The sequence below is a fragment of the Diorhabda carinulata genome, chromosome 10 (assembly GCF_026250575.1).
Source record: "Diorhabda carinulata isolate Delta chromosome 10, icDioCari1.1, whole genome shotgun sequence".
In the NCBI taxonomy this organism is placed as follows: Eukaryota; Metazoa; Arthropoda; class Insecta; order Coleoptera; family Chrysomelidae; genus Diorhabda; species Diorhabda carinulata.
This window is the reverse complement of record NC_079469.1, coordinates 4,537,559-4,559,161: the sequence shown is the minus strand read 5'-3', so window position 1 is coordinate 4,559,161 and position 21,603 is coordinate 4,537,559. Positions and strand designations below refer to the sequence as shown.

At 33.1% G+C, this 21,603-nt stretch overlaps 1 protein-coding gene across 8 annotated transcripts in view; it reads right to left on the bottom strand.

Annotated features, from left to right (window-relative positions):
- LOC130898680 (uncharacterized) overlaps positions 1-21,603 on the bottom strand; it is a 56,283-nt gene that overhangs the window by 14,817 nt on the left and 19,863 nt on the right. For 5 of the 8 annotated variants that reach the window (XM_057808133.1, XM_057808135.1, XM_057808137.1 and 2 more), the window contains 2 exons: positions 17,646-17,841; positions 9,656-9,787 (listed from right to left, as the gene is read on the bottom strand). In XM_057808133.1, the coding sequence (XP_057664116.1) occupies positions 9,656-9,755 (100 nt within the window). In that variant the 5' untranslated portion in view covers positions 9,756-9,787; positions 17,646-17,841. The remainder of the gene's footprint in view (positions 1-9,655; positions 9,788-17,645; positions 17,842-21,603) is intronic. The other 3 variants (XM_057808131.1, XM_057808134.1, XM_057808136.1) reach the window with 1 other exon arrangement.

The following is a 21,603-nucleotide window of genomic DNA, read 5'->3' as shown; positions in this document are numbered from 1 at the left end:
AGCTTTTCTCCACGACTGGCTTATTCGAAATAAAGCTGGTTAAGTTAAACGCTTGGTTAACTTCAGAGATAAATCTTGAAACTCGAATTCTTTTTGAAACTACTTAAATTGGTATATTCCCTATCCCATCGATTAAGCTATAAAATTATTTACGTTTGTTAATGGCGAATGCATCAATTTTTATTAATAAAACTAATTTATAATACGAAGTATATTTAAGAAAAATGTTTATTGTTTCTGAAGCGATTAAGAACTGTTACAAATTATTTTTAAGGGTCAATTATTCCATTGAATATTCTATGTGCGAAAAACCAAACCCAATTACATCGGAATCGCTTTAAACTTCAGAAATATCGAGGAATTCTGGGATGTGGATTAATTAGAGATAAGAGCAGTAAGTCATTTCTTATCTGAATTTCATCGCGCGGCTGCTACGATAAATTTATTTTCTCCGGGAAACGTCACTTCTTCCTAATTGCTCGTGTGCAATTTATCCGCAACATCAGATAAAAGACATATCCGCGCGAATTGTGCCAAACTTCTTAATGGAAGAATTTACTAATGGAACAATTTCGAACAATCATATTTTTGAAAACCAATATTTATAATAATTGTTATTCACAGAGTTTTCCACGAATGATAAAAATGAAATTAGATAAAAAAAACCATATAAAATAAAAGGTTATAGTGATTAAAACAGAACATTGTACGTTATTATTTTCCATATGGAAAGTAAAGGTGACTTCGCACTTAAGACACTTTAATTGTTGATCAAAAATGTGTTTATGCCATTCCAGAACATAATAGAATCTTCTGTATCTAGAAACATATTGAATGTAGTTCGAAAGTTACCCAGTAGATGAAGCCACCCACTAAACTCACAGTTTCTACTACATTAACTCATGAATGATGTCACAACATGTTCATACTTTTACTTATATTAATTTATCATATTGTATTATGCTGCTTTTATTTCTAATTTGATTATGAAGTTTATTTTTTTTATGTAGATCATGTTTGCTAATATTTTATTAATATGTAATCACTGTATATAATTTACCCATAAATCTTTTGCACTTCGTTGAGCTCAAGCGGCTTTTGGTTGGATGAATTTATAGCCTTCTGTAAGACATTTCAATTCGCTAAGCAATTTTGTGCACAAAAAAATCAACAGAATCTAGAACATAACAACAAACAATAATAAGTGGCAAGGGACATTAATTGAGTTTTAAATAATATGTAATATTCTAGGACTTTTTTTTTACTGTATTCCGCAGTGTTTGTAAAGATATACTTAATGGAAAGTAATAACTCGAACGATTGCTAATTAATTGTAAATATTGCAGCAGTTTAATATACAGAGAACGAAAAGTTTGATTTATCAAAATATCTATACAAAAAAATGAACAGTGCTTAAACTAAAACCAGCCAATGAATTTTGTGTTGCCACCCCTCGCTCTAATTACAGCTTCCATTCGTCTTGGAAGGCTTCTAAACAAGTTCTGGACGTATCTTTGCGGCCTGTTTTCCCAGAAGTTAAAAAAAAACAGTTTAAATATCATCTAGTGTTCTTATTGGTGCCGGATGTTGCTGAATTTGCTATACTATATATGGTCTCAGACATCCTCTATTGAGTTAAGGTCCGGGCTACGTGCAGGTCAATTCAGGGTGGGTACCTCGACCTCTTCTAAGTACTGTCGAACCACTCTAGCAGCGTGTGGACGAGCATTATCGTGCATTACACCGAGTTGTCACCGATATGAGGTATACATGGGGTTCTAGGATATTGGTTATGTACCTGTCAGCATTTAGTCTTCCATCATTCACTGGTACTAACTCCGTGCGACCCTCGAAAGAAATACCGTATACGAAAGCATACCTGCTTCTCTTAGCCTATTTTGAAATGTTTGTAGGCTTATTCGGACATTACGAGTAGCCGACACATCAGTTTGCAGCCTTCGAGCGGTGGTATGCCTAATTCTCACCTAACCTCAAATAACGATCATCTACTACAGAAGTTACCCTTCTGCGGCCTTGTCCGGGTCTTCTGGTTGGCTGCCCTGTCTCTTGATAACGAATAACAACTGTGGATATGGTGCTTTGTTGAACTCTAATTACTTCGGCGACGTATTTTTGACAGCAGCCATCTTGTATGAGCGCGATGATGCCAGCGGCTTCTTCATTCGTCACATGTCTTGTTAAACGTTGAGGCACATCCATTTTTAACAAAATAAATTTGAATTTTCACTATAAAATAACACAATTTGCTTAGAAAGTTCTCGATTTCAATGCATTCTCCAAGTGATATTTTTTTGCCCTTGATAAGAAACCAGAAATATCTATTATGTTGATACATATACAGATTGTCCCAACAAATTAAAATTAAGTATTAAAAATATCCTAAAATACCAGTGATGCGATAATTTATATCGTTATTTACGTTCATGAAACAAAACTGCAAGTTGAATTATTCCGATAAATATTGGAAAATTCCCAAATTTCAAAATCTATTGCTTGATTTGTTTTACAGCAATGCAGCGATCCTGCTACAATTTATTTTGGCACCACAGAAGGAAATAACGGTAGCCAAGAATATTTATTTTTGATTTATGTCGCAGGAATTTTATGAAACAAGTTATACGAGGATGGTTCCATAACTATTTGGGGCAATAAACAAAAATTTTGGAAAAAAAATTATTTTTCAAAGTAATCTTCTTTTAGCTCCATACACTTTTAGCTATTAACTGAGGACATCTTCATTTCTTCATTGTTGGAAAATCTTTGAACACCTAGCCATTTTTTCGATTCTATAAAAACAGAAAATGATCCCAGGGGACTAAATCTGGCGAATAGGATGCATGAGGTAGCAATTCTAACTTTAATTCATCAATTTTGACCATTGCAATAGCGGATGTGTGAGCTGGTGCATTGTCTTAATGAAACAACACTTTCTTCTTACCAAAATGCGGCCGTTTTTTCTAGTTTTCTTCACTCAAACGTTGCAAATAGTTCGTATAATACTCGCCGTTGATAGTTTTTCCTATTACATGATAATCTATGGAAATGATCCCATACGTGACCTTGCCTGCAGATGGAATGGTCTTTGCCTTCATTGGAGCCGGTTCTCCCGTTTCAGTCCATTGTTTTGATTGTTCTTTTGTTTCGAGTGTGAAGTGATGGACCCACGTTTCATCCATGATTATCAAGGGGCGCAAAAACTAGGCTTTATTTCTGTATAATATTCCAAACACTCGATGGAAACATCTTCATGACGCTGTGTACTTTCTAGCAACTAGGTCAGGTCAAATAGTTCTAAGACCAACCTTTTATAGCTTAAATAACAAATGCTGAACTATATAGACTGCATAATTTATCGAAATATTCATCAAGATTGACAATTATGCTTATTGCAGTCGAAATAGATTATTAAATATCACATTCCGTATCTCAAAAACATTTTGCGGCTCATTTTGTGATCGTAAATGAAAATTGAATCTACCACTATGATCCTAAATAAAAATAAGAGGTTAAGAAGTTGTACAAACTCGGTACTATATCAAAAAGTCTACTCACTTCAAGCACGAAACTCATTAATTATAACAAATTGAATTTCTAGGTGAACATAAGGTATAATGAAAATATGAGAAATCAATTAACTAATTGATATTTTCACATCAATGATTTGAGTTTCAATTACTTTCGCAGGTGTTTGTTTTTATTGAAGTTTAAATCTGTTTCTATCCGGATGCAATAAAGATTTCCGTCAATAAACAAAAGGAAAAAAGTGACGATCCAATCAAGTGTATCTTGTGAATCTCCACTTTATCCACCGTATAGAAACAGGGTATTTTATTTTTCACAAAACATATAAATCGGAATAGTCGCTATACTTCTCATTCGTTTACGTATAACAAACATTTTTGGCATTTAGTCTAGTATAAAAGTTCAAATAGGTTTTAATTTCGATGTACTACATACTAAAATAATTTAAATCACCTCATTCCATCTGGAATAATGTCTAAATCATTGTACGTGAAAAGTTGATTAGCCTATAAAAAGTTTCAAGTTTCTAGTGAACACTTTCAAAAAATAGTGTTTCATTTTTGCGTATATCTCGTAAAATATGAATGTTATTGAATTTTTGGAAAAAGATTCTTGAAGAGGAGAAAATTTACTAGACAGAAGTTGTATTACCGGAACCGTACCTTCAAGTATGTCAATTGAAAAAAGGTACTTGAAGTGAATTTATAAATTTGAAAAAGTTATTTGTCCAATTAGGACATCCTCTACATAATTAAATAATTTTTCGACTAGCGCTCGTGGTTAGTTTTTTCAACGTTTTTAATGTCATTATAAGAACAGTCCTAGTTCCGCCTCATCCTTCTTACTATTTTCCATGTTCAAATCATTTTCTCTTTCAAATATCCACGTGTTTAATGTACAGGGTCCTCCACGAAGGGATCAATCGATATGTATATGGGAAAATCTAAAATAAGTTCAGTTTTCTTAAACGTCCGGTTATACCGGCAGTGGACCCAAACGTTATTTTAAACCAAATGGTATGCTTTTTATAGAATTTTTAGAGTCTACGCGAAATTTCAATGAAACTTTATATAAGGATCATATGCCTTAAATCCACCATTTCTTAATTATTTCACATTTTCGAAATTTTTGGACACATGCAGCCCTCCACTAAAAAAAAATTATTTCTAAGTTTAAGTGAGTCAGGTCTAATATTTTTGGGATTTGGACAAATAACATTTACAGCTTTAAAAATCTGTGAAAACATCGGCAAAAATTTATATAGGGTGTTCAGACAATGGTATCGAATTTCGCTATCTAAAAACCCCCATTTTTTTTTGGTCGCTCCAGACAACCGACAATTAAAAACCATGAAGATTTCAGTTTATTCAAATTTCTACACAAAAGCATAGAATCCAATGGTAAAGAGAAAAAATTAAGTTTTTAGAGGCCTAACTTAAACTTAAAAATATAATTTTTTTTTGTGGAGGGCTGTATGTGTCCAAAAATTTCGAAAATGTGAAATAATTGAAAAATGGTGCACATACTACGCCTTATGTAAGGTTGTATTGAAATTTTGCGTAGATTCCAAAAATTTTATAAAAATCATAGCATTCGGTTAAAAATAACGAAGTTTGGGTCCACTTCCGGTATAACCGGAAGTTTAAGGAGACCGAAATTATTTTAGATGAAACGATCATGCTAGAAAACCTATGGAAGCAAATTTTCAGTACACTAGTCGCAGTAATTTCCCATGTAAATATCGATTTATATCGTCGTGAAGGACCCTCCATATCTAATTTCGTTATATCCTGATTCTATCTTCATTAATAATGTTCTAGAAACTATAAAATAGTACAATAGATTATGACTATGTTATTCACAACTCATTCACCATAAAAAGATGCCTGTAGAGCGTTGGTGCTTCGAAAAATTCAAAAAAAAATTGATGGAAAATATTTCTAGTACAAAATCGTAACGAAACTATCTGAGAATATTGTTCTTTTTTATCCTGTGTCCTCATGGACACCCGGCGTCCTTGTCGGGTACTATCGGATTCTTACCGCCTAAACCCCCCCCCCCTGGGCTACCGCACTTTGCAATGGTATCCCCTCTCTCAATTCTTCGTTATGTCTAGTTCCTACTCTCTTTCTCTTTGGTTTCTATTATATCCCATATCGCTCCGTAGGTGTACTTCCAGGAGCCATTTTCGTCCACGTGTTTAGGTATACAAGTTTCTCATTTCTTTCCATCTGGAGCAGTGGAAGAGTGTATATTTGGAATCGTCTTTCTCACTGCAGTTGGTGAATTTAGGAGTGTCGGATCCCCGCTTGGTATGAAAGTCTCTGCAAAAGCATCCATAGCCTGTGAGTGCTTGTGATAAGAAGTCGTCAGTTTCCCCATGCTTCCTGTTCATCCAGACTTCGATAATAGGAATGAGTTGGTGGGTATCGGCCAAATGTTCCGTTGTCCCATTCCACTTAAAACCTCTGGATAAAATTTGTTTATGCGTCAGTCTTCGACACTCCGTGTTTTTTCTCTCTTTCACTTGCAGCTCCATAGAAGCCAGCCCTGCAATTATCTTTATTCTTTCGGCAGATACAGTCCGGTGGGTCCTGGATATGCGGATAGTCATCTTCCTCTGTAATTGTGTCAGCTTTGCGATAAACGGTATACCATATTGGTGCCATAAAATCTGGTTTTGGATCAAGCTCGAAAGTATTTTCCTCTTATTTGCACTGGGACCACCAATATTTGGCATTATAATCGCCATAGCTGAAGGATTTTTCTTGGCTTTTTCTATGAACTTTTCCACGTGCTTTTTGAAGCTGAGTTTCGCGTCTAGTCAAACGCCTAGTTACTTTACTGCTTTAGTAGGCGTCTCAGTCACGTCTTTTACATTGAACCATATCTTTTTTTTATGTATCAAGAGATAGCTTCTGTTTTTTCTGGCGTTAGCTGTAGACTTTTGCTTCCAAGCCACTTCCTACGAGTTGCAGTGCTGTTTCATCAGGAGTTGTTCATTATTGTAGTTTACTCAGTAGTTTTGTGGTTAGAATATAGGAAAAACATAAAACTCTACTAATAAATTGATATTTATTATTCACATTACTAGGTTAAGTTTATGTATATAACAATAAATCTACCGTTTCATTGATTGCAGAACATTCGATCACCTATTTGAAATAACTCAGCAAAGGGGACCTGGTGATTCGTTTTTTCATTTCGACATTTTAGACAGTTTCAATTAATTTGTCACAAGGATAATGGTAAAATACATTTTAATTCGATAACGGAGATTTGTATGTGTACAAAAAGTTTCACAATTAATTTTCTGCTCCAACGAGATCAGAAAATACAACAGACATCAAAGGGTTCTCCTTATTTAAACAATTTAATGTATAGGTTGGAAATAGATCCTCTATTCGTTGAGCCGAAAAATTGAATTGTCCAAATTGTTACCAATTATGTGAAATGTTTAGCTGAAATAGAAAAGAATATCAAAGCTAAATCACATATCAGAGGATTATAACTAAGCAAGGGGTTGGTTTACTTTTAATTCCATGCTATTTTAAAAATCGGTTTCGTTTAATAGATTTAGAAATCATTAAATCCACCTTTTTGTAATAAAAACTTATTAGCCTCAAATATATGGATTCCAATTGATAATTTCTCAATTTTTGCTATTAAATTTAGATTTAAATAGAACAAATTCACAATTTTGATGGTTGAATGAAAATTAGATCTAAAAGTTGAAGAAGTGAAGAAACTCTTGGATAATATCATGAAAGTCTAAGCTGATTTGATGAGTCTCAAACCCATTTTGCTTGTAAATATTGATGTTTCACTATATCTCCGAGTCCTCTCTTCTCGATGTAGCCTTAGAGATACTCATTCTTCACAGTTTATCTATTAATCCCCTATTTTCAATATGTGGGATGGCTCTAGCTGATAAAGATCTTCGTTTTCCTCCTGAAGATTCTGCACGTTGCATCCTCTGCTTAACCTAGCATCTATGAGTATCCACAAGATCCCACAAATCCTCATATGACTGCTCTAATCTTTTATCCTAGGCTGTTTTAACTTATCCAAATCTGATCCCAAGACATTGGATCGCAAATCTCTGGCTGGTTGGCTATAGAATACGATGATAATCTAATCAGTTTATAATCATTTCTCCACGTATTGCGCAAGCTTACTAGTATCAATTTTTTGAGACAAACAAACCCAAAATGACATTTTACCATATTTTTTTATATATAATTATTTATAATTATAGAAATGATGACAAGGGGAGGCACATTAGAAGAACCCCCCAGCTGTCAGCAAGTTAGTGTGAGTCACAGAGAGCGGGCGGCTCCGGACTCCCCGCCTTGGCAGTACCGACGGGGCTCATCGGCGGCTCTGATCTCTCAGTATAAACTGAGTTGGCGTTGAGAATAGAGCATTCGCGATGTCTAAGCCGAAGGCTTTAAGTGTAGCAGATAAAATTAACATTTTAAAAGATGTCGAGCGCGGCGTACAGAAGAAACTTTATGCACAGAAATATGAAATTCCTCCAAGCACTCTCTCAACCGTAATAAAAAATAGGGATGCAATTTTGAAGTGTCAGGAAACTGGAGGAGAAGAAAGAAAAAAATTAAAAAAGTATAAGCTTAATTCTGTAGATGAAGCAGTTCTAAAGTGGGTAATAATAGTGCGGAATCCAAATTTGCCTCTCTCAGGACCACTTATATGCCGAAATGCTAGGTATTGAAGACTTTCAAGCAAGTTTAGGGTGGTTGGACAAATTTAAGAAACGCCACGGAATAACAGAGAAGGGGGAAAGTGCCAGTGTAACAGAAACTGCCTGTGATCAATGGAAACCGAAATTGCAGTTGATTTTACAAGATTATCAACCTGGACGAATGTGGACTTTTTCTATAAATACCTTCTAACTAAGACTTTAGCTTTTATGACGATAAGTGTTTTTGGTGGCAAAAATAGCAAGGAACGAGTAACTGTTGTAGTTTGTGCTAACATGACAGGGACAGAAAAATTAAAAATTTTAGTGATAGGGAAAAGCAAACAACCAAGGTGCTTGAAAGGAATAAAATCATTAGAAGTCGACTATGATTACAACAAGAAATCATGGATGACAAGCGAAATATTCGAGAAGTGGATAAAGAGCTTTGACAAGAAGATGATAAGACAGCATAGAAAAGTTATTTTTTTCGTAAACAATTGTCCTGCTCATACTCATCACCTGAATGTTAAACTTGAATTTTTCCGCCCAATACGACATCAAAATTACAACCGATGGATCAAGGTGTAATTAAAAACCTCAAGGCAAATTATCGGAATCAAATTCTGAGAAGAATGATTAACGCTTTAGATAATAAAGAATCCTTTGATAAGGTTATTGACCTGCGTGTTTGCATAACAGATTTAGCGAAGGTTTGGTAAAATGAAATTACGATAAAAAATTGTTTTATCACAGCTGGATTCGCCGAAAAAATGACAGAGGAACCAGTGGATAATTTACGAGACATCAATGTCTGCTGGAACGAGCTGCAATCAACTGGTGCAATAAATGACAACATTAGCTTGACGGATTATTTAGCCGTAGACAAGGACTCGATTGTGACTGAATATCCTATTGATGATGATATAATAGACTCGATAAAAGATCTCGAACACCAAGAGGACGACGACACGAATGATACTGAGGAACCAGAAAGTCCGAAATGCTGTCTGCTTTTGAGACCATCAGACATGGTTTCCAGTGTATTGAAGAAGTGCCTGATAATGTTTTCCAAATGATAAACGATTGTGAACTATGAGAAGTTACAAACACGTGTTCAACAAGATATTAGAAAATATTTCCCAGCTCAAAACAAATAAATTGATCTGTATACATTTTCCTATTGCTTCATAAAATGTACTGATTTTTGTTGTTGTTGTTGATGTTTTTTCAAAGTTTCAAAAAATACTATTTCTTTATAACGAAATTTCTATGTAACGAACTTTTACTTTGGAACCTTCGGTTTCGTTATATGGAAGTCCTACTGTAATATAAAGATGAAACTTTATCCATTACCAAAAAATGCTTAGAGTTTTTTGTTTGATAAAATTTATTTTTGCCATAACGTACCCCCAACTGGATAACCAGGTGTGTTGTTGCCCAATAGTGTGGTGGGGAATCGTGATGAGGCGCGCCCCGAAGATGCCTCCTCTATCACCTCCACCTCCATGTCGAGATTGCCACTGCGGCCCTGATCCCACTCTGGAACAAACAAAAGATATTTCTTATTGAATATATCGCAAGTTCAATGCGGGTGAAGATAGAAGTTATAATTGTTGCATAACTAATAGGTTTTAGAAAAATACGTGACGATTTAACATCAGTGACATTTCTATTTAAAATTTCTTAATTATAGAACCTCTTTGTTCCTAATGGATCGTTGATACACGATTTTACGATTTTTTATTATAGAGTCTTATATCTATATACAATTTAGAGAATTTGATAGAGAAGACAACATTTATTGACGAGCAGTATTTGGCATGGTAGAAAAACCATAAATATGGAAATGATTTTGTGATCCGTAGGAAAATAATGGAGAAATGGAGTTAAGCTTAAGTCAGCTACTTTCAGATTAATTATAGCAAAATATGCCAAAGCTATTTGAAATGATAATTCTACTACATTTAGAGGATGTAGCATTGATACGAAATACTAGAAATGAGATTAAGAAACTGTTGTATGGACTGAAGTACATGAAAATAAAAGAACTGGAAAAGAGAACGTAAAAAAGAAAGATAACTACAGCGAATTCAAAAAATAAGAATAAGAAGTTGATTGTACTCAACTTTTCTATCATCATAGCCAGCTTTAAATTTTGTTGTCTATAAATTAACGATCAAGAAACTATTCTTTTTGTATAACACGAGATATATTATTTCTTATTGCATTAATTATTGCAGTATATGGAACGAAGTTATAATGTATTTATTAGTAATTCTCATGCTGCTGTTATAGATTTTCTGAAAATCCGTACCAGCTTGAATACGGTGTCTTTAATATACCATGATTGTGTTATATAAGCGATATAACTTCAGTCATCTACATGTAAATCAAATTAATAGAGAATAATACTTATTGATATCAAGTATCTTCTCTGAAGTTTATTATATGGAAATATACATTTTCTCAAATCTCGGACGAAACTTGTTTGGTGGTTCTTTCTAAGTCGATTTGGAAAACTCTTTCACGCAGAGGATACGAAATATTTAATATCTTTATACGTGTTTCTTATCAAAGTAAAATTTTCTTTGAAGCCGAAATCTATGTCTTTAAAAAGGAAATTCTTGATTCAGTTTGACGAAAATTCCATATACAAACAAAAGAATGTGAATAAGTGAGTTAATTTATTTTGATATTCAATTCCAAGAAACGAAGTGAACGAGTAAAACTAAATTAGAATTAATCTCTATAATTTGTAGTATTTCTGAATAGCAGTAATTTGACAGTAATTAACAATTCCTGTCAGCGCATTTTTTGTTTTATGTTAAAAATGCTTTTCCTTGGAGTTACCAAACCTAATAGCCGGACAAAACAGTTAGTTTGGCAGGCCGGATACTCTATATTATTGACGATTTTGATTCAGTTTTAATAGGTAGAACAAAAAATTGTATTCAAAATTAAGATTTTTTTTATTATCATGAATCTTGTTGAAATCGAGTGGAATAATGGATAAAATCGAATGCCAAATCAGTCTTAGATAGGTACTTTATTATTAATTATTCATATTTTTGGTTTCCCGAAACTTACTTGTCAAATGTTCTAAATTAAATTTTACAATCAACATTTTGGCAACAGTGTTTAACGTTTGCTTTATGTCCTGGGCTACTAAGCTTCTTGAAATCAACATTGTCTTTGTTAGTGTACAGAAAACTTTTAAGATTTTGCAGATTTTGACGTTGTATTGTGATAGGAAACTTGATTCAAATCAGGAAGTCATCCACGTGAAATGTTTTGTAACTTTGTTTTCAGTTTTCAGTCCAAGTCCTCTTCGAACGCAGTCACCGGAACAAAATTCTCGTTGTTCTCTTTGAATTTACGCAAAGTGGAAGTCACTATAAGTGGACAAAAATCTTTTTAATTCCTGTATTTACGTTATTCATTATCTCAAAACAATTTTCCAGAAGCCCATTTACAGAAACATCAGACTTCTATGTATCTTTGATGTAATTTTGATGAATGGCCATAAAAGAATGGCCAGCCCACAAATAGCCTACGTTAAGGTCATTTACAAAAAATCTCTCAAAGGTCTGGATATATTATTCTCTTCCTTTTTCAGGAAATACGATTTGAGAGGTTCAAACATTTGTAAAATCCTTTCTATCACTGGAAAAAGACTCAATCAGGCGCGTCTTTGAATGATAAAGTATTTGTTTAAAATGAATGTCTAATTCTGAAATGATACCTTTGAGTTTTCTGTACGTACATACGAAAAATGCAGCAAAATGATTGCAGCCTGCGTTCGGCTACCTAACAAAAACCAGACTAGCCGTTTTTTTTGCCGAAAACGCACTCAAAAAACCTACCAATGTCCGGGTTTATCCGGACGCCTGGCAACACTACTTGAAGACCACAATACTCAACATTGACAATACAATTTGAGAAATTTTAAATGCTCAGTTGTAAGCATTTTGTTTAAATTTTAAATTGATAACATTGAAGAGATTCAGCCTTTTCGAGTGATGAACATTGTGACTTATTAGTGTTATTTAACAGCATTTGTGTCCTGACGAAAGTTTTGCAGGCTGTTTTTCCGATTTTTCCCCTAGTTGACAGATACTATTGAATACATAAAACACAAAGCAGTCCGGGAGAACCTCGACGTGATTACTCGATCATTTTCTTCAGTTCGATCTTCCCTACTACATACTACTAAAAATATTGTTCTTTTCTTTTGTTTTGTTTGTTTTAATCAATCTTTTCAATTTCAAAATCGCCCATACCACTTGAGAACTATCTTCAAAGTATTTATATTATATTAACTTGGACAGTTTTTAACATTTTGTGAATTTATTTCGAGACACGATTTTACTAAAACGGCTTTAATGGTAAACTATCAACACGGAAACGGTTCAACACATAAGAGCATGAAACAAAACGGTTAAAATTAAAGCTACTGCTATAAATTTATTCATATATTTTTTATCACTCCCCGTATAAGCTATCTTATGAATTTCATAGATTTTTCAAATTTTATTCGGTTGTTAAAAAATAATGTATCATTTTATAACGTTTTTCACGTTGAAATTCAATGCTTTTTGGTAATCTTTTTATAGTCTGTTAAAATTTTAACATACTTCCGTTATGGGCAGTAAAATTTATCAAAACTGATGATTTCATAATTTTCATAGCCACGATATATGAATTCAATGATAAACTATATGTTTATGGGATCGAAAATAAATATTGTCACAATTACGATTTATAGTTAAAGAGATTCGAGACGCTTTTAGCTTTTAGTTTATTTAGTAGAAACTGAGGGAAACGTTTCATTATTTATTATTTACTATTGGTAAATTGAATGCTTGTGGAAAGCTTTTAAGGCTTCATAACGTGACTTCAACGCATAACCTAACCTAACCTAATCGAGAATTAAAAGAAAGAAATGTACTTTCCTCTTCTACTGATTTTCTTTCTTTATCTTCTTCTTTCTTTTTTCTTGTTTCTTCTACCATTCAGCCTTTTGTTGGCTTTTCATCCTTTGCTCATTTAGCCCATGGATCTTCCGCTATTATGTCAACGAGGTCTCTTCGACATCGTCGTCTCGATCTCTTGAATCGTACTAGGTATATCCTGAATTTTCAGATCTTTTGCTTCCTATTTGATGATATGAGCTCACTCTTTTAATAGTTCTCAATGTTTCCCGCAGATAGCTAGAGATTCTTGATGACTTATTTACCTAGTCACACATCTCTTGTTGTAAGTTTCTGGCGCTTGTGATCTCGACTCCTAAGTATGTACATTGATTTGTGTTGTCGTTCCCATCTAGTTTACATCTTGTAGGCTTTTATGCTTTTACCATTGATTATGTTTTTTCTACAGATATCTGCATATTTAAGACGGATTCACACCAACCGGCACAGACAGATCAGGTCACGGTCCAGTGACGGTCAAGCCATTCACACAGCGCGGGCAGATTGCAGGCAGTCTGTGCCTATGAATCAGTGCGAACAGATATGCCTATCTCCATCACACTCACAGACTGGTAGCGGACGGGCAGGGGCGGGCACTGTGCCCGTAGCGTGCCCACCAGTGAGAGCACTCTCGTTGAGATCCCGAGGCAGCGATCTTGACTTGACTGTCTCTGACCGTGACCTGATCTGACTATGCCGTTGGTGTGAATCCGCCTTAAGGTTTTCGATCGTTGCGTAGCATAATATTAATCTTCGTCCCATCTTATATCTTCCAGAATTTTCTTTTTCATATTAAACTCGACTATTAGATTTAACTAACAATTTTAAGATGTTCTACGCATATGCTTATTTGATGTTAAATCAATTATTCTCTTTTTAAATTAGATATCCTCCTAAATTTGAGCCTGAACGCTTATGGCGGTTACTGTTTGGTCGAATTCGACGATCACCAATGAATTGAATTGAATTTTTTTCTGACCAAGTCTGGAATGAACTAGATAATTTTTTTTCAGAACCGTTTTTATTGACTTCGGACGAATATATACTCGTTTTTAACAATTTATGAGCTCACATACATTCCAAAATATCTTTTGTTCTAATCCAATAAGCATACAAAATATTTTTCAATCCTTTCATTATTATTATTAAATTTATTTGGTTTGGTCTAAGAATTTTTGAAATTATTTTGCTTCTAAATGTCCTTGATTTTAGGTCTCTTTATTTTTAAAAACAGATAAAAATTGACGTCTTTCAGTCGTTATCAAAATATTATATTGACACTGACAATTTGCATATTTATATCAATCAATTAGAACAACGACTTGAATATAATATAAACTACTGTGGATTTTATTATTGTTTTTTTGGTAAAAAAATTCCCATAATTCCTGAAAGCTTATGTCGGCATCTGTTCTACAAAGAAGCCGTTTTCAAAACTGCATATGACAATGATAATTTATTATGTTTGAATCAAAATTTTTATGGATACAGGCTGGTAGAAATGGACCATAAATTCCAAATTTTTCTCCCAATTTCTTTCCAGAATCTTTTTGTTTATGTGATTGTCCATATAAGAGAAATGTCATTTTATATTTGCGAGTTGGAAAGTGATATTTTTTTGAAGGTACGAAAGTGTAACGTTCATAAATATTTGTCACGATGTTGAAACAATATATTTTTTCTACAACGTTGATCGTATTATGATAGTAATAATAATAGTTTCAGAGCAAACTGAGTGTCTATTTATATGAATGAGAGAGTAATATAATGATGAAGCATTCGTAATCCATGTGCGTATCAGTTAATATATTTTCAATTTATACTGATTCAATAACATTTGTATAAATACAATGAATATATCGGGTGTACACTTATATATTCACTAAATTAACCAGCTTATTATTACTATTATACAGTTCCGAGAAAGATATTTATTCTTTGTTCGAACCATTCGATTCTTGTGCAGCGTAGAAAATTCGTAAAGGAAATTTACTATTTGTTTTTGTCAAATGAGATTTCCGAGTTTGGTCTTTATTGATCTGTGTTGTACTTCTTTTTGTGTTTTGGCCTAATGGCTGGATTAGAATTAAAGGAAAATGTGCCGCTTTCATCATTATGAATAACCTCGTTACCAAAAAGAAGGCTGAACAAAGGAAACGTTGTTGGTTAGGATGAAGAATCTGTATTTAAATGGAAATGATTATGGTGGAAACCATTTACTAAATATATTAGTAGGATGTATTTATATCTAGTTAGACTAGACCATTTCCATGCATAAACAAAATATTGCGTTACCATAGCAACGAACAATAACTTAGTAGAAGTGTAAATGTAAAGTTTGTCGTCAAAAAAGTAAACCAGAGTTACGCAATAAATTGAAAGAAAAAAGATATGCTCAATACCCTTGGTGATCAATGTCCTTCGTATGCGACCGTGAAAAATTGGACTGGAAGCTTCAAAAGTGGTAAGGGACAACGCCTCTGCACACAAATCTCATGTTGCCAAGCAAAAAATTCGTAATTTAGGGTTTGAATTACTAGACCACCCCCCTTATTCACCAGATTTGGCTTCGTCCGACTATCATCCTCAAATGAAAAAAAGTTTGAAAGGTCCTAAATTTTCTTCCAACGAAGAGGAGTAATAGCTGTGAAGGTCTGATTTGCAAGAAGAAACATTTGCAGGTTCGCTGTAATAAATGTATCCAATTAATAGGAGAATATGTTGAGTATTGAAATATTTTGACATTAAAATTTTGTTTGGTTCTATAGTGGGCTAAAAATTTTTCAATATATCCTCGTATAATTGAGGCTCTGATAAATTGGATTAAACCAAAAATTGCGAATCAAAACACGTACTTTCGAGAGTGCATAACCGTGAAAGAAAAATTAGCTATCAACTCATCTCCGCCCGGAGAAGGTCCTGCTTGGCTATAGTGGAATTCTGAAATTCGGTGAAGGCGCCGTATTAGAAGAAATACGCGGAAATCGTTTGATCTTTGATTTTATATAAGTTTGCATAGCAAGCGGTTTATTTACATTGTGTCTTATGAATAACTTATAAATAAGTCGATTTATTTATTTGTTTCGTTTCTTTATTATATATAATCAGTTTCTGAACATTGTTTATTAAGTTTTATTACATAACGCCGACGAGGCACTTTGTAAAACATATAAATATTGTAAACTTGTAATAGTATCAGATTCTGTTTTGTAAATGTATAGAATAAACGTTTCTCAACGGGTAATTCGTTTTTTAAAATCGCCTTCTCGAAGTTCAGTAACGTAATTAGCGTAGTTTAATTCAGTTTATAATAAATAGTCGTAGTGACTTACTAAAGTAATCGAAGAATTTAAATGAATTATTCAAGTTAGTTAAGTGATAGTTACAAGTGAATTATTATAAATTATGAATGCATGCACTGTCCTTTGAAGTCTTTCTTCCAAATTTTGGTTTTCTTGGAGATTTGCGTACTGTTTAGAACTCGCCATATTTCTCTCCTTCAATAAATCGTAGATTTTCCAACTAATTCCACTATGTCATCAACACTTTTTCATAAATTTGTTTGTCTGTAAATGATTTAGAACAATCAAATTTTCCATAATCTCAATACAATTCACAATACAACCAAACTAAACTTTACTACATTTCTTTACTAAATGGAGAAAACTGAAATTATATTATGGAAGAAATTTGTTGGGCAAAGATTCTTGGCATTAGAATAAGAATAACTTCTTTACCTTTCTTGGCAAATACGTATGTATGTATAGATTTTGGATCTCTTATACACCGCGATTTAAAGGATTTGGGATACTGAGGAATCCAGTGTTTACAGCTGATCCATCAATCCCATTCCTTTCAAAAAGTCTAGAATGTGGAATGGTTTTAATTTCCAGAGATCTTCGTCTTCTGTCTGAAGCGCTCCTAGGTGTAGTGCTCTGGAGTCTCTTCGAGAGAATGTCGATAGAGGTTCCGTCCTCCATGCTACAGAATCTGGACCCTGCATTATCTGCTAAGTCCAGTTTCTTCAGGTATGTGTTAAGGCGACAATCCTCCGATAGAACTTGTAGATTGTTCTTACTTAAGTTTATGCATTTAGCACATCTTCTCTGGTTATATATGGCAAATAGGAACACAGGACTTTTGGCTTCTCCAAACCTTTTTCTATTATTCTGTATAGGTTATAAAAGACTAATAAGAGACAGAAAATTATTCTGTAAAGAATATTTGTAAGCGTTAGCATTAGAAATTGAGTTTAATTACTCTCTCATCAAATATATTATGTACCATAACACGAAATTTGGAATTTGGTCATCAGAAACGGGTTGTAGAAAAATATATTTAAAAGGAGGGTATTTTGGTTATACCTTCCTCGTACTAAGGGATTGATGATCTAATAACTAATCTAATCAATTGTGCAAAAAATTTACATGATTTGTATACCGGCGTGCACATAGCCGCTGACGACGTACTCCGCCGGAGAGATGGTACTAATTAGCGACGTCTTCTTCGATTCTAGATCTGTGGTTGAGGCGAGGGGCCTTGATTTTGGTCCCTTAGAAGCTACGAGGAAACGTCTTTTTGTTGATGAAGACACGGTTATTTTTATTGGACCCAAATTGTTATCTGAAAAAAATTATAATGCTACAGAATGTCATACATAAAATGCAAAAGTAGTGTACACATTTTTTAGAATAAAATCAATTTTTTCGATTAATTATCTCCATTTTGTTATTCTACGACATATTTAGCATTAAAAATTAATTGAACTAATTTTAAAAATTTCTAAAATGTGCAATATCTTTCAAGATCAAAATATTGCGATTAATAAACGTCATTGCATTATGGTTGCCACTAATACACATTTCATAAATCAAAGTAAACATTTTCATAACCTTATTTAATATTTTGTGGGCTGTTTGAAACCTAAAATAACAAAGCACAGTAAAGTAAACAACCTAAAGTGAAGCGCTGGCGATAATTATATCTGCTAGCTGCCATTTAAAGGAGAAACCTAGTAACTTTTGGCTTAGCATCCAACCCCAAATCAGATCTAAAAGTGAATTAGCAGCAGATATAATTATGTCCAGCCATTCATCAACCACTTTTTTGTTCACCTTACGTAGCTTGTTAATTTCAATTCTAAACTGGACACAGAATATTAAATAGAATTTGAGGTTAGGAAATTGTTTAGTTTCAAGAAATTTTGATTAGTGGTAACCATGATGCGATGGCATGAAACTCGCTTAATGTCAAGCTAGTCAATGACAATTTGAAGAAATAACATTTTGCCCTACACCATGTCAAACATCTTCAAGCAATAGAAAAACGAGAGAATCGCAGAAATAAATATCATTGACGTGAAAACTTACTTTAAAAAATATTACGGTAATTCTTTTTCAAGAAAATCAACAATTAGTGATTGGTATACCAATTTCAAACTTTACCGTACCATCTTCATTCCAAATGCTGGAACAAAAACGATTTTATGATTTAGAGCGTTCTTTAGAGGTACTTAGGTTAGGTTAGGTTAAGTTAGGTTCATTTATATTGAAGAAAAGTATATTCGCCTCTATAAACCTGAATCAAAATGGCGGTCATCTGAAACAATAACGAACAGTGTGATAAGAAATTTATTGAGGACACATATAAAATAGATATTAAGTGGGTCAGAATGGCGTCTATATAGGTCTTAGAATACACTGTATGAGGATTATGTTCGGTAACACAATTCAATCATACCTAAATGGCTTTCACATCGTGCATAAATCATCAAATTTCTCTCTAATGTCATTCATACGCAAAATACCATTAACATTTCATTGTAATTTAATGCAAGCATAAAGCTACATCTGTTCATAAACCATAGTAACGAGTAAATAAATACCTCAGAGTTTTATATTAATAAATAAAACATGCAAATAGGTCACTGATGACATTTTAATTAATTCCGTCAATCCATTATCTTTTTTTAATTATAAAAAAAGGTATGAATTAGGCAAGAATTTTGAGGTTATGTTAATTTAACTGAAGAATTGCATGAGACAAATATCGATTTTCCCGGTAAATTTCTACTAAACTTTTGTTTTTATTAGTATTGATTTATATCAATAAAAATCCCTTTTTTAATAATATTATATCGGGTATCACCAAATTACTAGGGGATCAGATTTACCATAAAGGAATATAATATGGAATAAAGTTTAAATACGGTTATTAAAATAGTTAGGAATCGCAGAAAAGCCGATACAACAACAACCAAAATACAAAATTTTGGTTCCTTTTGATACAGTAAAAAGCTATAAGAATAGTTTCAGAAGAAAAATAAAGCAGAGAGAGAAGAACTCTTCTTCATTCTTCGCTCTACTTCAAAGGAGTATTGGATCTGACTAATACCGCTATACCTCCTTACCAGCTTCCTCGTAGATCGATTCAAAGTTGATGTAGAAGTGCCCAAAGAAACTTAATGAAACTGGCAACAATTATTTGAGCTACTGGTCATATTGAAATCAGAGGAAGACAAATAAATTCACAAAAGAAGCAATAATGATGGCTTTCATTATCCTGGAGCAATAAAAAACTATGAGAATAGTTTCAGAAATAAAGGAAGCAGAAAGGGAACTCTACAGACAACTTCTCGCTAGATCAAAGAAGTATTTGGATGTGACTAATACCATTATACCTACTTACTAGCCTAGAAAGTCACCAAAAGCAATTCAATGGAACTAGCAATAACCATTTGGGTCACTAGTCATAGAAATCATAGGAGGACCAATAAACTCACAAAGGAAGCAGCAAGACTGACTTTTATTCTCCTGGAGCTTTTTATGTTGCAATAAGAATAGTTTCAGAACATGAATGAAATCGTAGAGCACTCTAAATATGACTTCCCTCTAGATAGAAGGAATATTTGTATCCCACTGAAGCCAATACATTCCCTCACTAGCTTCTTTGTGATCAACAGTTGCCTCAGGAAGAACATGAAGAGATTGGTTCTATGAGGAACTCATGAGTATAAATAATCTAGTCCTTCGAGTTCATTGGAATTCTGGAGGTTGCAGGCTCTGGAAGGGGTAAAAAAACCTTTAAATTGCAGTGCAATGCAACCTTAAATCTACATCTACAGAGGATGAGATATTATGAAAACATACTCGAGATATTTTTTTGAAAATGGTTGTTTTAACTGCTCTAGTATTTGATTCAAATATTTTTCATAGTTTTGAAGTTTTATGAGTAGTTCCCCCACACATTAACTACTAAACTGTTACCTAAACTTATGTCTTTCTACGAGAAAAAACTAAACTCTTCAATATGTATCTCCGATTTGAGTTTTTGGAAGCTAGCACATACTTTCGAGTTCATTGGAATTCTGGAGGTTGCAGGCTCTGGAAGGGATCAAAAATCCTTTAAATTATAGTGCAATGCAACCTTAAATCTACATCTACAGAGGATGAGAAATTCTGAAAACAGATTCGAGATATTTTTTTGAAAATAGTTGTTTTAAAACTGCTCTAGTATTTGATTCAATGATTTTTGATGGTTTTGAAGTTTCATGCGTAATTCCCCCAGACATTAACTACTAAATTATTACCCAAACTTATTTCTTCCCGCGAAAAAATGCCAAACTCTTCAATATTTATCTCTCGATATGAGTTTATAGAAAGTTTTATACCTTCTTATACCGAATTTATCAACACCCCTTAAAATTTATTTCTGATCATGTTTCTTTTCAAACATATGACATTTTTCAATGAAATATCTAGTGATATTTTAGAAATATGAGAATCTACAGGACATATTGTGAAGAAAAACCATTGAGACGTTTTGTAATATATCGATAGAAAGAAAGCTTATAAATTTGAAAAAAAACTTTATAAAAAATATGTCGATATATACTACTTTGTATTATTTGTTCTATAAATATTTCAGCTTTGTTAAGATATTAATGAATTGAAATACATGAAGCTACAAACAAAATTTCTTCAATTTCTTATTTCTTAGACCCTTTGATATATTAATGCATCTAAATGTTCTTGATTTTAGGTCTCTTCTGTTTCAAAATTAGATCATCTGCATCATGAATATCAAAATAAGGATAAAATCAACTTTGTTCCAGTAAGAAAAATTAATTTTTCCTTGGTTTCCACATCTCAAATATTTTAAATTTATTAGAATTTACAAGATAGATATATAAATTTTACTTAAATTATTTATATCTTTTTTATCATTAGAAACTTTTTCGTTCTTATGAATGTGAACCATTTCTAAAGATTCTCTTTTTCGTGTATTAGATTCCGTTTCAAGAATTTTTGATTCTTTATTATTATATATATATATATAAATGCAAATTATTTAATTATTTTTCTCATATGCCGTTATCTGGATTAT